Source organism: Apteryx mantelli, chromosome 26 (genome assembly GCF_036417845.1).
Source record: "Apteryx mantelli isolate bAptMan1 chromosome 26, bAptMan1.hap1, whole genome shotgun sequence".
Classification (NCBI taxonomy): Eukaryota; Metazoa; Chordata; class Aves; order Apterygiformes; family Apterygidae; genus Apteryx; species Apteryx mantelli.
Genome location: NC_090003.1, coordinates 7,851,280 through 7,870,642, shown reverse-complemented (window position 1 = coordinate 7,870,642; position 19,363 = coordinate 7,851,280). Strand labels below are relative to the sequence as shown.

General features: G+C 45.5%; 1 protein-coding gene across 4 annotated transcripts in view; it reads left to right on the top strand.

The window, feature by feature from the left end:
- The window catches only part of CCDC30 (coiled-coil domain containing 30), a 37,781-nt gene that overhangs the window by 2,492 nt on the left and 15,926 nt on the right, over positions 1-19,363 (top strand). For 2 of the 4 annotated variants that reach the window (XM_067310837.1, XM_067310834.1), the window contains exons 4-12: positions 5,061-5,251; positions 8,221-8,361; positions 9,213-9,302; positions 10,205-10,358; positions 12,556-12,609; positions 12,911-13,026; positions 15,079-15,186; positions 15,597-15,703; positions 16,612-16,804. In XM_067310837.1, the coding sequence (XP_067166938.1) occupies positions 5,061-5,251; positions 8,221-8,361; positions 9,213-9,302; positions 10,205-10,358; positions 12,556-12,609; positions 12,911-13,026; positions 15,079-15,186; positions 15,597-15,703; positions 16,612-16,804 (1,154 nt within the window). The remainder of the gene's footprint in view (positions 1-5,060; positions 5,252-8,220; positions 8,362-9,212; positions 9,303-10,204; positions 10,359-12,555; positions 12,610-12,910; positions 13,027-15,078; positions 15,187-15,596; positions 15,704-16,611; positions 16,805-19,363) is intronic. The other 2 variants (XM_067310836.1, XM_067310835.1) reach the window with 2 other exon arrangements.

The following is a 19,363-nucleotide window of genomic DNA, read 5'->3' as shown; positions in this document are numbered from 1 at the left end:
CCCTCAGGGATTTCTGGGGCTCCATAATGCTTTGGTGCTACATGAAGTTACAGGGCAGCTTCTGGAGGAATTTGTTTGGGGATATCGCCGTCAGACTTTTAAGACTTGTTACTACCTTACCTGTGGCGGTGGCTGCAGTCCTGTGATACGTCCTGATGGCTTAGCAGTGTGGGCAGTGCTATGCCTACGTGCGTAAAGCCTCATAAAGGGCAAGACTGTGTAGTTATTGCCAACAGTTGTCATTTGAACTGGTCCTCTGAAAGGCGTCTTTGGTACGGATGCCCGTACGGTGCGTGTTGTGCCCTGCCTTCCCCTGGTCTGGCCTCTGCGTTGAGGGATGCCGGCCCCGATGTGTTTTGGGATGTTTGTAGATAACTTCCTTGAGGGGTTGACCTTGTGCTTTGGAAGTCAGCTGCTGTGCTCTGTGAGTACGTCACTGTTGGCATGCAGTCAGTGTTGGTTGTGCAGGGCAACAGCCTGAGTCCTGGCTGGGCTATCCTGCCTGTACATGCCATCGTTTCCCCGAAGAACCAGGCAGTGGGGCTGGCAGAAGGACTAGAATTCCCTTCTTCCAGTAATGAAGATTTGTCTTCTTCCTGGCGCATGCACAGCTTCCTTGAGGGAGACATAAGACTGCCGCTGGGTAGTTCCTGAGGGCCTGAAAACATGCTTTCTTGTCCGGTGTTTGGAGCAGCTTCGTATTGGAGAGATCTGAGATCTCTCTGAAGCAAAGTTGTCCTGGATCCTGGAGCCACAGCAATTTCTGTTGGCTTCTTGGATGTTTGTGTCCATGTGTCAGCATCGGCCTTTCCCTCTGAAGGCACTGACTGACCCTGAAGTGGATACTCAAGTTCTCCTTCCTCATGTGGTTGCTCCAGAGTGCCTGGATGTCCATGGCCCTGGACAGGCTATGACCCAGCTCCTCATAGTTTGTGGGGGTCGTTTCATGGTCTCTGAACATTGGTTCTTTTGTCTGCCATGTTTTTCTCCTGTTTCCCTTTTTTTCTTCCCCACCTGTCCTTCTCCCTCCACAGAAAACCACTGGCCGTCTCTGGCACAGAGCTGCTGTGTGTGCTGATGGATGTGCTTGCACGCAGTCCCTCTGGCACCCAGAAGTAAAACTTCCTAGCCTATTCCGTAAAGCACTTGGTGACTTTAATTGCTGTCCTTTCTCATAGGCTTCTGTGAGGCTTTTGCCTTGCACTGCCCCACGTCTCTGATGTACCACTGTTGCCTGTTGCATGACAGCAGGGTTAGTGCTGCATCTGCTCATCCATTCCCTGGGCCTCTGCTTTTCATCAGAGTTTGTGCAAACCAACGCAGAGATCCTTCCCGAGTCCCGGGGGGTGCAGGGCAGGCTGAACGTCATGAACTAGAAGGTGTTTGTCCTCTGGGTCTTATCCTGCCTCTTGGTTTTGTAGGGCGGCTGGTTCACTTTAGCAGGGACAAGGTGATGCTACAGATCAGGCTTAAAAAAGTGGGGCTGGAGAAGGGGTCTTGTGAAAAGGAAGGTGCCAGTCTGCTGGGATCGCTGAGGAAAAAATGTGGGTAAGGCAAGTCCAAAGGATCCTGTCCAGGAGTTTTGGGAGGCTTGAAATGATAGAGTTTAGATGGGAAAGGGCAGCTGACGATGGAGGCTTGTCCAGGCCGGCGGTACAGTGAAAGGGCAGGCCTGACCTGTGAGTGTTGGGGTGCAGGTGGACAGGATTTATCTTGATCTTGCGTGTAGAGAAGGGTAGTGACAGCTGGGAATCGCAGCTTTGGAGAGCTACAGGTTGGGAAGCGAATGTATTCTGAAAAAAGCTGCGAAGACTAGGGTAAATGCAAGAAGATCGCTTGGGCCAGCGCTCGGTGCTGAGTGCGCTCACTATTCCAAAACCAGTCAAATGGATCAGAAGCTCTGCTTCGTCCTGGGATTGTTATGAGCAATTTGATCAGCTGTTTTTGATAATAAAAAGCAAATTTAAACCTATACTACTTGTGTGGAAGAGGCCCAGAGAGTTACTGCAGCTGAAGGATGGTAACCTACTCTGCTGCAGTAAACCGATTGTCTACAATCACATGAATGTGTGCTGGGCTTTTAGCTTATAATAAAGGTGAATTTAAAGGATTCATGCTCTGGTGTAGCTTGTGCTATCTGCAGAGACCGGCCGCTACTGCTTTTACGTTGAGCTATTGATCGTAGCTGTACCTCATTTGGTACCTCTGCCCGCAGTGACATTTTTCCTTTCCTCGAGGCAGTTCGTAATCCATTTCCAATGGTTCTCATCCAATACGCCTCGATGTTTTTGGAGGGCAGATCGATAACTTGTGCGCTGCATTACCAGAAGCTTTTATAAAACCAAATGTAGCAGCAGTAAAATACAATGCTGTTAGGGGCTTGCCTCAATTTGTTAAAAAAACAACCTTAGCCCAAGCTAACAGCTGTACTGCTGCTGTACGAGGCAATGCAACTTCCCATCATGGGTATGATGGTACCTGTGAACTCCTTATTTCTGTACGTAAGGGAGGGAACCTTCCTGGCATGATGCCTTTGCAAATATGAGATTTACTTCCGAAGATGTGGTGGTGCTAATGGGAATGTGTCAGTGCACGGTATAACGTTGCTCATATAGGGTTGTTGCTTTTCTCAAATAGGTCACGTTGGATATGATAGGGAAGGTGTTTCTGAGATGCTCATTAAAAATTAGTGTATTTTTTTACAAGCAGGTAGTCTGTGCTGTGTACTGCAGACTCCCCTTATCCCTCAAAACCTTTCTCTCTCTTTAGCCTGGAGAAATTGTCTAGATCCTGTTAACTCTAAATGCTGTTTCTCAGTCTGTTTGGTAGGTTGGGTGTAAGGAAAGTACTTGCCAGCAAAGATGCAAGTGCTTTATCAGTTTAGGAGCAGTTGTATGAATTCAGACCATTTGTCCCTTGAATCTGTTGTCTTGTTTCTGGGCATAAGCAGAGCAGCTTCCAGAGGAAGGTACAAGAACTCTATATTATATAGGATTAGGCAGAACCGTAGGAAGAAGCTACAAGGCAGGTTAGAGGCGAGGTGTTTTTCTCAGTTTAGTATAACTGTGGGCTCTCCTTAGTGCATAAGGAGCATGTGGCTAGCTATTCTTAAACTGCAAAATGAAACATTTTGCTCTGCTTCACACAGAAATGCTGTGAGTCAGCCATGTTTGACCTCTTCATTGAAAGAGCTGCAATTTATAATCAAAGGTGAAGGCAAACAGGAAACCGCAGGGTGTTTTCCATCCATAGGGCTGGAGAGAGCTGGCTGCAGAATGCAGAGTGGAAACATGCAATTGATTTGAGCCGTAGGCTTAGGATGCAATTGCACTGGGTCCCCTGTTAAATCCAGGGTATGGAAGTGTGGAGCAAACTTGTCCAGAGCTGCATACGTATCCTCTGAAAGAGTATGAGGACTATTTGCTCTGCCTAACTTCAGATACTTAACTTCAGCTCCCTAAGCGGTCAAAGAGTATGACTATCCCTCATTCCTCTGTACAAAACCCACAACTGCCCTTGATTCCTATTTTATTGCAATTGAAAATCTTTATGATCTAGTCTGGCTAGGAATTGGGAGCAGAGTTTGTTGTTTTCCTTTTTAGTCTGAATTAAATTACTGGAGCAAAAGTAGTAAATCATGAGACTGATTGGAAATGAGCAGTCTTGACACAGGGAGATTTTTGAAAGCCCTTTCTTTGCTTAACAAGCTATTAGATCCAGTGCAGGAGTTACTGCCATGATCATGAGGGAGACAGAGTGGTCTTCATGTTCTCCCAGCAGTTAAATTCCCAACCATGCAAACAAAGGGCTTTTTTAAATAACAGATTTGTTATAAGTGATCCTAAGCGCTGTGCAAAATAGAATTCAAACCAAACAGGAGACATCAGGAATTGTTTTTCTCCTTGGTTCTGAGAAACACCATACCTGGAGGAGTATAAACACGGTTGTATACTCCTTTTAACCGGGGTGGCAGAGCCAACTGTGGTCATAAACACAACAGTGCCTAGCCATAAGCAAATACCAACTTCTCTTGCAAATGCCATCATGGTTTATTTGCCTTGGAAGCCGTTGAGTCTTTAAGTTTTGCTCACTACAGTCTTCCTAGCCATAATTGTGGGATATGTGTTGAAGAGAAGAGTTGGCAGTTTAAGTCGATAGGATTTCTGGCTTCTTTAATTCTATAGGAGACCTTCGAACAACTGGTCTGCATTACCAGAAGCAGTCCCGAGTCTGGGATTTTAGCCTTTTTTGGAGGAATGGGTCAGAAACACTCTTAAGCGAGTGATTTCTAAGGTCATATTTTAAGTACTCAGAGTCCCTTTGTGCCCATGGGAGTGCTGTTTCTCTGACTCCACTTCAGGCCCTTCCTGGTTTCTCCCTGTGCATCCCTACCACATCATGTGAGGTACAGCACCCTGATCTGTGCCACTGACTGCAAGCAGTGCATGAGGCATGCTGTATGTCATTGCTGTGCACAGAAAAGAAAGATATTCCGACAGCACCTCCTCACCACAATAGTGGTGTTCTGCTTATATGAATGATGCAGTATTTTGTGTCTCTTTCCAAAGAAAATGATGTTTGTGTGGTTGCCTGTCCACCTGTTTGGTTTCTCTCAATACCTTTTTAATCTGTTGTTTAATTTGCAAGAAGCTGTGTTAAGGGGTGCAAGGGTTGAAGATAAGTGGGTTGGTGAGACTTAGCTATTAGGTAGAGGAAAATGGTGGTTATAATTCCGCCACTCGAAGAAAGGCTGGAGGACTCGGACTAGATGCAGCATGTGTTATCGCTTGCCTAGCGGGCAGGCTAGGAAGGCAGGCAAGGAGGTGGATGTGAGGGGAGACATCGGGGAATAGGGCTGACATAATGGGTGAGAACAGGAGATAGAAGTAAGCAAGAGGAACGGAAGCAGGAGAAGAGATTAAACATTTTATGAGCTGTTTGTGGCCTCCAAGACAAACTGGGGCTGTTGTAGTGGGGAGTGTTAAGAGGACCAGGGATGCAGATCTGCAAGCCATCAAGCTTTGTTTGTTCATTTGCTCATAGGAGACTTTGTCTTGCAGGAGCCCAGCTGAAGGAGGTCGAGGAGATGCTGGAACAGGAAGGCTTGTCTGAAATAGCTCACAGTAATGCCAGTGAACAGATTGCTTATTTACTGGTAGAGAGAACCACGCTGCTGGAGAAACTGGAGATTGCAGATCAGAAGCTGAATTCGCACAGCTACATAGACAGGCTGTGTGCAGCACAGCTTCAGGTACCCTCTCTTTTTGCTGCTGAGGCCAACTATGAAGGTGTACCAGGGAGAAGGATGTATTTGAGAACTTTTTAATTAAAAATATTTCTCCTATCTATGAGAATGTTGTAGATTCCTAATGCTAAATCAATTTCTGTATTAGTTTATACTCTCGTGTATTTACACTTGCTTTGCTCCTGCATCTTGCAGAGGAATAATTAATGGGATTGTTTTTAACAGAGAGAATGTTGAAGAGTTTGTAATATAATCTAGTTCTGAAGGTCTTCACTGGATAATACTCACTTTCTTCTAATCCAGCTGTTCCTGACAATCCAGTATTTAATACTGGATGAGTGAGTTTCCTTGAAAATCATAAACTTAAGAAAAATCCTCCCTAGTCTTTAAGCTGAGGTTAAAACTCTTTGCTTGTCTAGCTGCTGAACTAGAGAATTGAAGTTTTGAGCAATCCTCTGATTAGAAACTGAGTTCAGTGAATACATCTTGCAGCATGACTTTATTAGTTGGCAGGTTACAGAAGACCATCCATGTCCTGAGACTTTTTGCTGTCTGAAGTTGAGATGAAGAAAAGCAGCAAATGGTAGAAGGGCAGTAGTTGCTGCGCATCAGAGAGGCAATTTGTGACCGATCTCCTTAATTAGGGTGACCTCCTTCCCAGCAAAGACGCTGACTTCCAGCTCCTGCTGAATATAGCCGTCTCTGGGAACTAGAGCCTGGGAGCTGCTGCCTCTTGTAGGTGTTTCTCCCGCAGTGCTGTGCTTGCTGGCCCTGTTGCAGATCACTCAGCCTGCCCTTGCGCTGCAGTTGCCTCATCCCTAACTTAGTTCTGACAGCAATGGCTATCGGATTGTGTAGGAGCATAAATCCTGCAAAAAGCCACCAGCTAGACTTCACAGGAAAGCCTTCCTGGGAATAGAGTGGTCTGGCAGGGTTTGATGACATCCAAGTCAAAGTTGGCTGGAAGCACATGGCTGGGACACAAGCAGGTGGAAGGGTTGTATTACAGACCTTTTCATTTCTGTCTTGTCTTTCCTCATTACCTTGAACCTTCTATAGTTGAAAAAGTTAAGTTTCTGTTCTTTCACTCTTGACAAAACTGGTTGGAGGTGAAAAGCTTCTTGGCCTTCTCTGGACAAGCTCATTAAAAGAGGGACACTCAGCAGCCATCTCAAAGCTCAGGCTGATTTCGGCCATGTTGCACCATCTGACCAGAAGCCAAAGGCAGAGTTTCAGAGAACAGCGTAAGAGGAGGGCAAATATTTAGTGACAGTTCAGTGGAATTACTCCCTTGCTTGTGTTGGTGTGCAGCGCCCGAACCAGAGGTGTTATCTTTGTATCTAGTAGTCCCTGATGAATTGTTTTTTCTTCTGTGAATTTATTTGGTTGCTTTTTGAACCCATGCAGTTTTCTTACATCCTCAACATCTTTTAGCAGGGACTATCACTGTTCAGCTACTGCCACCTGAAGTTCCTTTGTTTCAACCTGCCATCTCTTGACTTCATTTGAAGCTGTTCATCTCTTGTATTAAGAGACAGTGAACAATTGCCTTTTGTCTGCCTTCTCTGTGCCACTCCAGATTTTACTGACCTCAAGAGCATCCATTTCAGACTGGAGAGTCCCAGTCTGCCTACCTGGTGTAGGATTTGGTGTCATTCATGATTCATCCAGAGTACAGTGACATCTTCAGACATAAGTATCTTCCTCAGAATCAAGGAATCTGTTTACTGTGGGTGAGAGAAACTTCACTGATGCACTGTCTCCAGCTCCTGGCTCAAAAGTGTCCCTCTGCAAAGCCTGAATAGTCTGCCCCTGAATGCCTGGCACTTGATACAAATGTTTGCTGCAAACAGACCTGTTTTTCCCATGAAGAGTTGTAATAGAAACCCCACTGTATTTAAAAAGAGGAAGCAGAGCTGTAACCTTCAAATGAAATGCCTAGTTAACTGTGTTGGCTATTGATCATTTACCAGGTACGATCGAATTTGCTCTTCAGTGCCTTTGAAGAGTCGGTGCTGAATAAGGGAAATAGGGCTAGATCGAATGAAGAAATCAGATGCCTGCAAGTCCAGTGTTGAATCCAAACCTGCCTAGACGGAGCTCTGCCTTCTGAAGATGCAGCTGATGGGGACTTTTATCTACCAGCCTGGTGGTTAAAGCACTTGCCCAGGAAGGTGTAAGTGCAGATTTCTCATCAGTCACTTTATAGGAATTCAACTTACGTTTTTCTCTCCCTGAGGGAGTGCCTGTCCACCCTTGGGTTGCTACTGAGCAGCGAAGGCAGAAGGTTTCTGGAGCCAGGAGAGCGAGCAGGCAAGGAGCATGACTGCAAGTAAGGGTTAGGGCATGGGGTGGGAATCCTGACTTCTCCTTCTGCTCTTATTTCTTCTCCTTTGTGCAAAGAGCTGCCTTATATCTAAGTCATGTAAATGATCCAGACAGCAGTACCAGAACAGCCACACCGTGGCTGAAATCCCTCTCTACCAGGCTAGAGAGCTCTTTTTGGCTTGCTTTTATAGTCTTATGAATCCCTCTGGCTGCAGAGGGGATAGAGTGGAGTCTTCTGCTTCGTGGGTAAACGCTTTAACTGCTCAGCCACCAGTTCCTATCCAATAAATCAAGCTAAGGTTATGGGAGATGAGTGGGGTATAGTCCAACCTTGTAAGGCACAGGCAAAGCCTTCTAAGTAGCAATAGTATCTTTTCATGGACTATCTGTGTGTAAAGAACAACGTGAAGTTTTCTTGAATTCTTCCTAGTACATAGTGTCAGAGTCCCTCTGTAGGTGAAGACAGGCCTGTTAAACACCTGACTTTTATCACCTTTTCATGCATCTGTTTAGAAGAATGAGACTTACTAAAAGAAAATGTATTCTCACATGATCAAAAGAATTATAAGCTTAATGTTCCTAATTTCTAATCAAGCATAAATTCTCTGCAGTTCTTATACTTGACACCTTTCTTCCTGCATTTTTAGAACTTGCTGCAAGACAGATGTTGGAGATCGATTTTTCAGGAAGACAGTTTCTTTAAAGCAGACTGTCTTTCTCCCAGTGATGTTATTTATGTCCATGTTTGTAATATATGGACGGTGATGATTAAGCACTCCATTCTTTTGGTTAGTACACTTGTTTTACAGAGTCATTAGCGTCACAGCACTGGTAAAGGTTAAAAGGTTAATTGCTCTTGTTACTCTGTTAAGTGGATCGTGTAATCTTTTTTTATATTCAGATGAATTATTATATGGTTGCTTCATTTTTATACCTAGGGTCTGAATACTTTCCTGTCTGTTACAGAAATGAATGTAGCTTTTAGCTAGACTGCTCAAGCATAATTGATTTTTGATGTATCCTCACTAATGCAAAAAGCCAGGATACAAACATGCATTTTAGTGTAGTCGCCTCTGATATTTACATGAAAAAATGCTTTTTGAAGCCTGGAAGAGAAGCCCGGCATGTACAAGCACATTTCACCTCTCTACAAAATGCTGCAAAATCTTAATGACCCGCAGTCTCCTGAGTGTTAGCAAATCCTCAGTCCTGGTTCACGTGCATGGGGGCACTAGGAAGCTGTTACCTTGGTAAGTGCCTCAAAAGGAGCGGAATATGGGGAGGTAACCCAGCATTACTCTGCTAGAGCAAGTCAAGCATACGCTCAGCACCAGTGCGTTCCTTTGTGCAGAGCTGAGCCCATAGGCTCTAAAAGGAAGACACTAAGGAGATCACAGGTTTAAAAAAAGCAGTGAACCCCCAGAGTTCCCAGTACTAACAGCGTAACAGGCAGCTGAGGGATTTTCACGGGAATTTGGGATCTCTCTGGCTGAAACTCACTCTTTAAATATAAGGCATGGTGACAACCTCTTGCTAATCAAGATGTGTTAAAACTGAAAATGCTACACATAGGTGTCCAGCAATACGTGGCAGCATGCTTTTTGTGGTGTTGATTTATTAAAATCTCTTTCCATGCAAGGATGGGTTTGATCACATTCATCAGACGTTAGAAGATGAACTCCAACAACAGTGTGAATCCATGCAGTGTAATAAAGAGACAATGAATAAGGTAATACATTTATACATTTTCTTGTCGATAATGTGGCACATAGCTGTGATTTTAAACCGTGAGTCTATTTTTGAGCATGCTGTGAGGTTTTCTTGTTTGTTTTTAGCTGATGGATTGCGAGTCAGCTCTGAACTGCAGGCTGTGCAACCAAGTCAGCTTGGTGCTATGCACGAGTTAATCACTTCTGCTGAGAGCCAGGGTTAACATCTTACTAACTTTGGGTCAGGACTGGTTTGCAGGCACTCATCTGCCTTTAATTATAGCCGCAAAGAAATGTCTTTGGAGGTAGAATGGATTGAAGTCACGGGGGTGAGAAATAGCTTTTTTTATATAAGCTGAAATGACTTTTCTGCAGAATCTCAGGTCAGTGGGTGAAGTCTCTGGCTCCAGCACTCTAGGAGCAAGTGCAGACTGGAAGAGGAGGAGGGTGGCATTCCCGGGCAGGCTCGCAGCTAGCTCTCGCAACAGCTGTGAGACCACAAATGCAGACTTGACTTATCCTTAGAGTAAACTGTCACAGGGTGTGGTGGAGCCTTCAGCTTGGGAAACCACGTGTATTTTTTCTGTCTGGACCAGGTACTGGCTGTAATTATCCCTTCTGGCCTTCAAATGTATTTGAAAACACACCTTAATTAACAGCATAGTCTCAGGGAGGGAGAATCAGAGGAACAACCATGGCATGCTGTTCAACGCCTGCCAGAAGAGCGCTTCGACGTGTGTCAGTGGGGAATAGGGTTACCTGCTGCATGTCTGTCTTCTGCCTCGGCAGCAGCTTTGTGCTCTCTGTGCTTGTGTTGCCAGCCCTGTTCCAGCGTGTCAGGAGTAGTGCAGAGGGTCCGACCGGATCCCATCGCTGGAAGGGTTCTCTCGTTTCCATTGGAGCGTTACCACTTGTGTTTCAGTCCTGCAGGGCAGAGCTGGAGAGGGAGCAAGCATTGCGCGCAAGGGTTGAACAAGATCTTGATGAGGCCACACAGAGACTGCAGATGGCCCACGAAGAGATCCAAAGGCTGACGGACGAGCTGGATTTGCAAAGAAAGGAGCAGAGCAAAAAAGGTAAGAGCTTCTCTTGCTGCTGCACACTGCTCCAAATTACTAGCCTGTGTTTGGCCAGGCTTTCAGACAAGCTGTTTGCCTGTGCTTCAAGTGAGAATTGCAGGTGTCCTCCACCTCAAAGCCCACCTCTGTTCAGCATAAGCCTTGCACTTCCCACCCAGGGAAGTCAGAGGAAGGCTTTCCTGTGTCCTCTCTGCTTGTAATGTGGAAAAATCTGTGACAGACATTAACCTAGTGCCTAGGAGATCTGAAATGCAGTCACTAAACAGAGTCAGGAGCCGATGGACAATGAATCTTGAATGGAGAAAGCCAAGACATCAGGTTATCTGATCTGTGAGCAGAATAGCAGCATCTTGAGGGACTTCCTCTCCTTGGCTTGTACAAAGGAAGAAAATCATGCTCTAGAAGGGATTGAGAAGAAATGACAACTTGGTCCAGAAAGAGAAAACCTAAGATACCTCCTACGCAGTTTCAGCATGGCTGGACTAGCCACCTCTAGATTCTTTAGATGCTGTGTTTAGGATTTTCCTGCTTTCTGACAGATCCTACAGTTAGTGCTGAGCAGCAAGGCTTTGTACAGGACAAGGATGGTACTGCTGGAAGAGTTTTTCAGGGGCACAGCCGTGGCCCGGCATAGAGCACTGCTTCCTCATAGAGAGGAATCCAAGAGCTCTGCTGTGCTGCCTTCCCTTTTTCAGCTGCTGGGGGGGAGCCCATCTTGGATGGGAATGTGAACCCTTTCTCAGACCAGTTTTTCTAAGCAGATCTCATTTACGAAAAGTTCACTCTTGTAGTCATAAGTCACATGAAAACATTACTAAGTGATGAATAGATATTTGCTTTGCAGATGGCTTCAAACAACCTCATTAGGAGTCTTTAACAAGTGCTTGTAACTGGCTTGTCAGCTGTCTGGAAGTGACCGGTTGGATTCTTTATCCCTGCTAATATTTGCTTAACCTCGTTACTGAAATGTCTGTTGCTGACCAGCCCTTAAGCATTCCTTTTTAAAATCACATTTAAGTACAGGCTGAAAAAATAAACTGTTTTCTGGGGGGAAATGAAACTATTTGGTAACGTTCCTGTTAAAATGATCCCTAAAGCAAGGTGGTTCACTGCTGCCTCCTGCAGGAGATTCCCCCAGCAAAGCACTGTGCTTTCTAGATGCTCGTTTTCTGGGTTAATCAAATTGTCCCCAAATCTGTGATGCAGAATTTCAGTGGAGAACAGCAGGATGTGATGAGGTAACATGCTCCTGCCCCGTACTCCTTTGCATCCAACAACTCACTTAAGGAGTCTGGCACCCATCTGGTCACACTTTATTGTAAGACATCAGTATCATTCATGACACTGATCCCACATCTTACACACAACACTCGGACTAGTCAGTAAACCTTCTAGGCAGCCTCCAACACCATCGCTTACAGCTTTTTAATCAAAGGCTGGGAAATAACCGCGGTGCACACATCTGCTTTGTGTATTGATTGGTACACACGCGTTCGGGGGCATGGAGCGAGCGTTGTGTCGCAGCCTCCAAACAGTCCTGCTTCTCCAGACTGCGGACGGGCTGCAGCGTGGGACTTCTCTGAGTGGATCCTAGCCTGCGTGGGGGATCTGTGTGGAGCACGCTAGGCTTTTTTTAATCTTCATAAGTATCAAATAAATATGAGGCTTTCCAAACTGTGAGTAAGGGTTTAAGGCTTGATGTGTCTTTGTGCTTTATTCTGCTGGGGGTATCAGTGTGCGGGATTAGTGTTACAGAGTTAGTGACTTCCCCCGATGAGGTATGGCTGCATGCCTTCTCCTCCCTGTGAACTTAAGAGCCAACTGCTGTGTAAATTGATTGGTTTTATAATAGAAAACTAAATGCAATCTCTGATCTTTAATAAACTCCACTTAATCAGTGTACGTTGGTTCTATGCTACCATGTAGCTTGCTTGCATTGAAAAGAAAATACTCCTCCTGAGCGGTTTGTAGCCCAATTCTTGGGTCTTTGGTGAGGGTGATTAGACATTTTAAATCATGTGCAATGACCTGGTTGTCTGGTTCTTTAAATTTTTTTTCTAATTTTTCCTTCAACTCAGTAAGTAACAGAGAAGTGCATTAAAAATGTTGCTGAGTTTTGTGTAAAGAAACATACAAATGGACTGCTACAGCAAAACCGTCTCTGTTACTCTTTTATATTCTGCCTCGCGGTCAGCCCTGCAAACGCCTGAGAGCTGGGAAGAAGGAGCGAACGAACAGAGAGAGAGCGGTAAGTCATGCATTTGTTACGGCACTCAGTGATGTTATTTACAGGCAGAGCAGATCCATAATTTTATCAGGACTTTCTGTAGTGATGAATGGGCTTTTCAGCTGAATGAAGTCCTTGACTTTCATTTTAAATCACAAAACTGAAAATCCAGTATCAAAATCCGTGTTGAAAAGCAGGGCTTTTTTTTTGCCAGCTTGGGACAAAGAAAGTCAGTATATTTTATTTTCCCCTGCTTGTTGGAGGCCAATGGACAAACCAGTGTTAGAGTGACCGGTCAGATGTTTGTTTTTACTGTATCCAGATAGGACTGAGCTGCAGAAGGCCATGGAGCAAAACAGCAGATTGGACAAGGAAATTCTGGCACTGCGAGCCCAGGTTCAAGCGCTTGACTTGGAAAGAAAAGCTTGCCTTGATCTGGTGAGTACCCACCTCCTCGTGACTCGCTCTCCTGGTCTGCAGTGGCACCAACGGGCCCCTGTGAAGCCGATAGTCCTGAGATGGATCCTGACGTTCAGCCCTGTTCTTTAATCTGCCCTGCCTCTGTATTTCCTCTCGCTTCTGCTGTTCGTGCTCAAATTGAGTATGGGTTTTAGGGCTTGCAGGTAGGGCCCCAAAATGCTTGTCTTCCTGTGCCCAGCGTACTGGATCAGCCTGATGCTTTCTGTTACTAGCCAGTGTTTGCACATAATTGAGGGGGTAAATGGAGTCAGCAATGTTTCTACCTTTTCTTGAGGACTGTTAATAAAAGAATGAATTAGATTAGTCCAAAACCCAATACTAGCTATGTTTTTTTACAATTCTTGATTTATGCTCACATTTTGAGATACATCAGCCTTTTTTGCTTTTTAATATGGCTACCTTGATTTGCTCAGTGATAGCAGAACAGAAACTTCTTCATTTTGTGGGGGTTTTCTTAAGTGAATGTCATTACTATTAGTTAAATACTTGACATAATAAATTTAGGATTTTATAAATGCAGTAACCTTTGTCAACAAGATTGTTCCTTAATGAGATTGCCTATAGTGAATGAATATAACAATTCTGTTTCTGTTCCTAACTCTCAAATTCTTTGTATCAGTCCTTCATCAGCCTATAATTGGTTGTCGACAGCCTATAATTACTTATGCTATCCCAGCACGGATAGCTCAGGAGCTTTCTTCCAGTTCTCTTGGATTAAAATTAGTACTTTTAAATATAAGTGACTCTGAGAATACCATGCCCATCTCTAAAGCAGCTGCTCCAAAGAGTAGCAAAGATTTACTTTCTTGAGTAGAACTTACTCACATTTGAGGATTTCAAAATTTTAGTTTATAGTTTTATTCCTTGACTTTAAAAAATCTCAGACCTTTAATTGGTAAAACGTTAGAGCATATTTTATTACAAGCCACATGAGATCATCCCGTAGTCTTTTTTCTGTCTGTGAGTTACGGACAGCAGCACGAGGAGCCGACTGGCCAGTTGAGCATGATTTGCCGGTCTGCGGGAGAATCCAAACTTGTGTCCCTGCCTTACGCTCCACCAGGTTGAGTACTGAGTTTCAGTGTGCAGGATTTTGTGTCTGTGTGCCGTAAAGGCCCTTTGGAGCAAGTCTGCGTGGAGGGGCTCGGTAGGTGCCTGTGAGTGTGGATGGAGATACAGTTAGCAGAAAGCAACAGGCGGAAGAGAGGAAAAGCGCGTGCTGAGAAGGCGGTGTGTGGCAGTTTCCAAGGACTGCTAGCTCCAGAGACTAGCAGTGCTGTTGAATCTGCAAAATCTGATAAACTCGGGACACGAAAGATCTGCTGAATCTGTAAAAGGCCACAGGCACAGACTAGGGTCAATCACAGCTTGTAAGGCTCAGACCGCATCCAAGAAGGCAGCTGCTGCTGTACGCATGTGAAGACTGCAGGATTATGTCTGCGTCCGATGAAATAAAGCACTCTGTGAGGAACTTGTGAGCACCTTTCCAGAAGCCACTGGTGCGCCAGTGTGACACTGCACTTCTGAGTAAATGGCCCGGGTTGGCCTCCTAGCTATTGCTCCAGCTGGGTAACTGTGAGTGAGCGTGCGACTGAATAGGTGACAGTGTTTTGTGAAGAGTTACCTGCTATTAATAATAACATATTGATCCTATCGATAACAGTTTAAAGAATACAGGTGTTCTAAGAAATAGTTGTTGTGGTCTGTCTTTCCCTCTGCAGTCAATCCCATTAGGGAAAAAGGGACGCGTAACATGTAAATGATCAATAACTGAAATAAATAAGGAAAAATTGCCTACTCTTTGCAATGTGACATTCCCCCTCTTGTTGCTCTTTACTCTCTAAATAGTCTGAGGCCACACGCCTGTAGCAGCCGTGTGTTCTCTTCAGCTTGAGTAGTTAATATCAATAAATCTGCAGTTTATCTGTGGCAAGTTTGATGAGAACCTTAATTCTGTAAGACAGCAAGATGAACATCTGCCGAAAATACATTAAACTTTTTATTTCAAAGGTTGAACAGCTCAAAGAGGAGATTTGCGAGTATCAAAAGAGCGAGAAACAAGGACTTCCATTCCCTGCACCAGATGAGACTGAAGAAGTTGCGGTGTGCTCGCTGCAGGTATTTTCAAGGGTCTTTTGTTTGCCATTCTAGAAAGCTAGTTGAGCAGAGTCCCCATTCTGCATTGCAGTCCCATGGCATAGATGAAGAGGCACAGCTTATGGTGCAAAAATGCTAATATTTTCCTTTCTACCTATGCGTGAGCGCACCCTGTGCAGCTGGGATGTAGGATTCACTTTGGGCTTGAAGAATACGCTAATGTTCAGCACACATAATGCCTTCATAATTCTCATGGGGCTTGGAAGGCTTTGCTCCTACGGGCAGTGGATTATCTAATGTAGATAGATGCTGCTGATGTATCTCATGTCTTCTAGTTGTCCCATGAATTTATGAGACTCAGGTAGCTTTGGAATCACCTTGTCCTAAGATTTCAGTCTTAACTATGTGCTAAATTTTCATTTTCTCTTTAGACACAGGGCACAAAGGATGAAGGGAGGGTTGAAGGAGACTGTGTTCCAGGCCACGCTGGCTTGGATCAAGATGACAGATATCAGGATAGCGAAATACTTCATAAAAGGTGACTGATGTAAAAATCTTCAACCTTCTTCATCTGTTGTCTTTTTGTAGTGTTTTATTTGGCTCTCTGGGCAGTGGTATTCTGTTTTACAGAGTGCGTTTAAGTGTTGGCTTTGTTAATACTCCTTGCTCTCAGCTTTGTTCCTTTGCTCCCAAGTCAGAAAGTTCGGAGGTGATGAAGTCTTGAGTGGGTGCTTAGCTCTTGGTATCAAGATTGCAGGCTTTCCTGCAGCATGTTTTCTGGCACTTTCTTCAGTTTGTTTTTCTAAAAGAGTAAGTGTTGGGCTTTTGTGGCTCCCTGCAGATGAAAGCATTGTTTCCCAACTTGTCTTGCCACTGGGAAGGTTTCTTCTGGGTTTGGTTGCTGTCCAGTGGCGTACCAAGACACTTTACTTTCAAACTTAAAACACCTAAACTGGGATTTTAAGGGAAACCAAAGCTTCATTCTGCTGTGGTCTGCTCAGAGAGCAGCTGCTGCTGAGCCTCTTCTAGCAGACCCAGAGAAGAAAGGGGATCTGATCCCATCCTGCAGTTTCTTTTCCCTTCCAGTGCAGGGGGGGAAAGGGACAGCACAAGCCTGTTCCCCCACCTGAGGCAGTTCACTTCACCATTGCCTCTCTGCTATTAGCATCTTCCTGCCTGGCAGTTCTCTTCCCAAAGCCCCATCGTTGCTCGTGCAGACCCTGTCACCAGTAATTCCCATCCACTGCCACCTAAATAAGAGCAGGGACGTGCTGCGTGCAAGACTTGAAATTGGCAGGACTGATGTGATCCATTCCTTATGGCACTGGGAAGCACATTGACTCTTCTTCATCCGGGAGCTTTTCCAGCGGTAAGCGATTTGGCTGTGTGGTGATGCGTTCACATAGCAATTCTAGCCTTGGTGATGTGATGTCGGTCTTTGCATAGGTGCCGAGAGGTGATTGAAAACATTGAGAGCAGGAATTCGCAGCTCCTTCACAAGCTGCAGAAACTGGAGCAGGAGCACGAGGATTTGGTTGAGCGCAATGAAGAACTGGAATCTATTCTAGGAGATACACAGATCCAAACCAAGCAGGAGAAGGAGCAGTTTGAGAGTGAGGTGGAGGGACTTCACCGGAAAGTAAGTAAGAAATAGAAGAAATACTGTTTGATTTTGTTTAATTCTAGCCACTTTTCTGTCCACATGTTGACTGTTAAAATAAAATGACATTTGGCCTAAAGCTGCACGCTGCTTTGTTTAGTTTGATTAGAAATACAACTAGCAAAATCTGCCAGTTTCAGAAAAGAGGGGGAAAAGGAGGAAAAAGTTCAGTGGTCTGTAAATGGCACTTGCTTGGAAGTATAGATCCCTGCCAGATTGCAGCAGCATTGTCTTTTCCAGCTTTTGTGTTCACCCATGGGTGCTTGGGCAAGCACTGTTAACTAGCTTACTCCTGCATCTACAAGTGTGAGATCAGGCAACACTCCCTTCAGGTACAACCTTTCTGCATGCGTGGGCCACACACTCTTCAGTCTCTTGGCTGAGCTGAAGCAAAGCCTCTGTGGTTCGTGTTTGAATTGCACCATTTTTCTCTGGAGCTATTTCTTCTGAGCTTCTTGCAGCTTGCCGGGCTTGGAAGCTTTTATTTCCCCGCAGAGGCTGTCCTAGATAGCATCAGGGCTCCTCGCAGACTTCACCATCAGTCTCCTGCCAGTACTGCTTTACCAGCTTGGGCAATTGTTTCTACTGCCTACGCTGACTAGTCAAGAGCAAGTTCCAGGGAAAGCCTGAGTCTGCCTGGGGCTCAGAGCAGAGGCACAACTGCCTGCAAGAGGTTTTCCTGAAGCCCATGAATTCTGCCTCATCTCTGGCAGCCCTGGTAGAAGGCCAGGCCTTGATTTCAATCCCTAGTCCCTCTCCAGGTGAGTCCTACAGATGAAAGTGGTCACTGTGGGACAAGGGTGCCCCTTGATCCCAGGAAAAATCTCTATTTAAGTGCCCTGGTGACAAAAGATTGCACTTTTCATTTCTCCCCAAAACAGCATCGCAGGGACCTGCCATTTCAGTTTGGAGAAGTCCTTTCTGTGCTCGGTTTGTTATTAAACAGATCCATGGGAACACTGCTGGGGGGAATGCAGGAGGAACGCAGCAGGGAGCACCAAGTAGCCAAGGAGACGCAAGGCATTTTGGCTGGCGTGTGCTTGGCAGCCACTGAAGCTGCGTTTTGCTGGGCACAGAAAAGCGGCACGCAGGACAGCAGAGGAGAGGCAGGCAGGCAGGCCACGGGGAAGAGGAGGAGGTGGATTAAAGTTCATCAGGATCCAGTGTCTGCTCAGGTGGAGGGCTGCAGAGCTGCACCCTTCATCTCCGAGTGGCTTTTAGGTGCCTTGGACCTAACAGGGGAAGAGCCACAGGAAGGCAGGTGCACTGGAGCCCTGAGAAAGCAGCTCTCCTGGGCGTTTGCCAGGCTGTCCCACGTGAGGAGTGCTCGGAAGTCTCTTCTGTTTTGGCATGCCTATGCAAATCCTGACCCATTAGGCCACTGACACAGAACGAGGACACTGGGATACAATGCTAGTATTGTTCTGTCATTGGATGAGGTGTACGTGCCCAATTTAAGTGCTGAAAAGTTACTGGCTTGGAGGAAAAAAAGAGCAAAATGATGGTATGGCATAGCTGGGCATCAGCTTCCTGACCAAAGGTTGTTTTTTTGGGGGGTGGGGGGGTATTTTGCTCTTGAGATCCCTTCCAGCAGCTCCAAAGTCTTTTTGAACCTCCAAACTATCATTCGGTCATGTAGGAGGAATGGAGCATATTGCCCTCCAGCTCTTCTGTAAGAGGCCTGGGTGCTTTACCCCACCAAAACAATCCTTGCCCTTATGCTAAAGGCTCAAAAAACATAGGAAGCTCATGATTCTGGAGGACCTGAAATGATTTTCTTTTAATACTTGTCTCGGTAACACTATTTGTCGTAGAAAACTGTATCACATCAGCTTCCCTCCACATTAGAGATTGTTCCCTGCTGGGAGCTTCAACAGGATCATCTTGTGTCTGAAGCCTGTCAGCGAAAGCAATGCTCCCCCTTTTGGGCTTTGCCTGCTCTTCAGTGATCATTTAAAGCGGACTGGGATTTGCAGAAACTTAGCAATTCTTTGGTTTTGCACTCCCCTCAGAAAGGAATGAAAAATGACCTCTGAATACATGCAAAGAAGAGTGAAAAAGGCAAAAGGCGTCTGAGTGCACAGTGGAGCAAATGGATGTTGTTATGGGCAGAGCTGGGTAGTTAGTGCCAAGACTTGGATTTTTCAAAAGGGTCTGTGGGAACTGTAATCAGGATGGGAAATCAGTGTTTTGAACTCCTTTAAGCCCTTTTAAACTCCAGGACTAATAATTATCTCCACAAGATGCCCAACTCTGGAAAACTCCTCAGGCGGAGGGGCAAAATCAGAGTCCAGCAAAGCACTGAATTCTGCTTTTATCTTTTGACATGGGGAGTACACAGAGCCCTCAGCTAAACGACTCGCGTCTGCCAAGCAAAGCACAGAGGCCAGCGCTTTGCTGGATTGAGTCCAGAGCGCTCGGAGCCTTGCAGGAGGGAGTTGCGGCCCCCTCTGGGCATTGGAGGGACTCGGACAAGCCTGTGGACCGCTTCCAACATCTGCTTGGATGAGCTCAGCCGCGGGGGCGCGGACACGACTG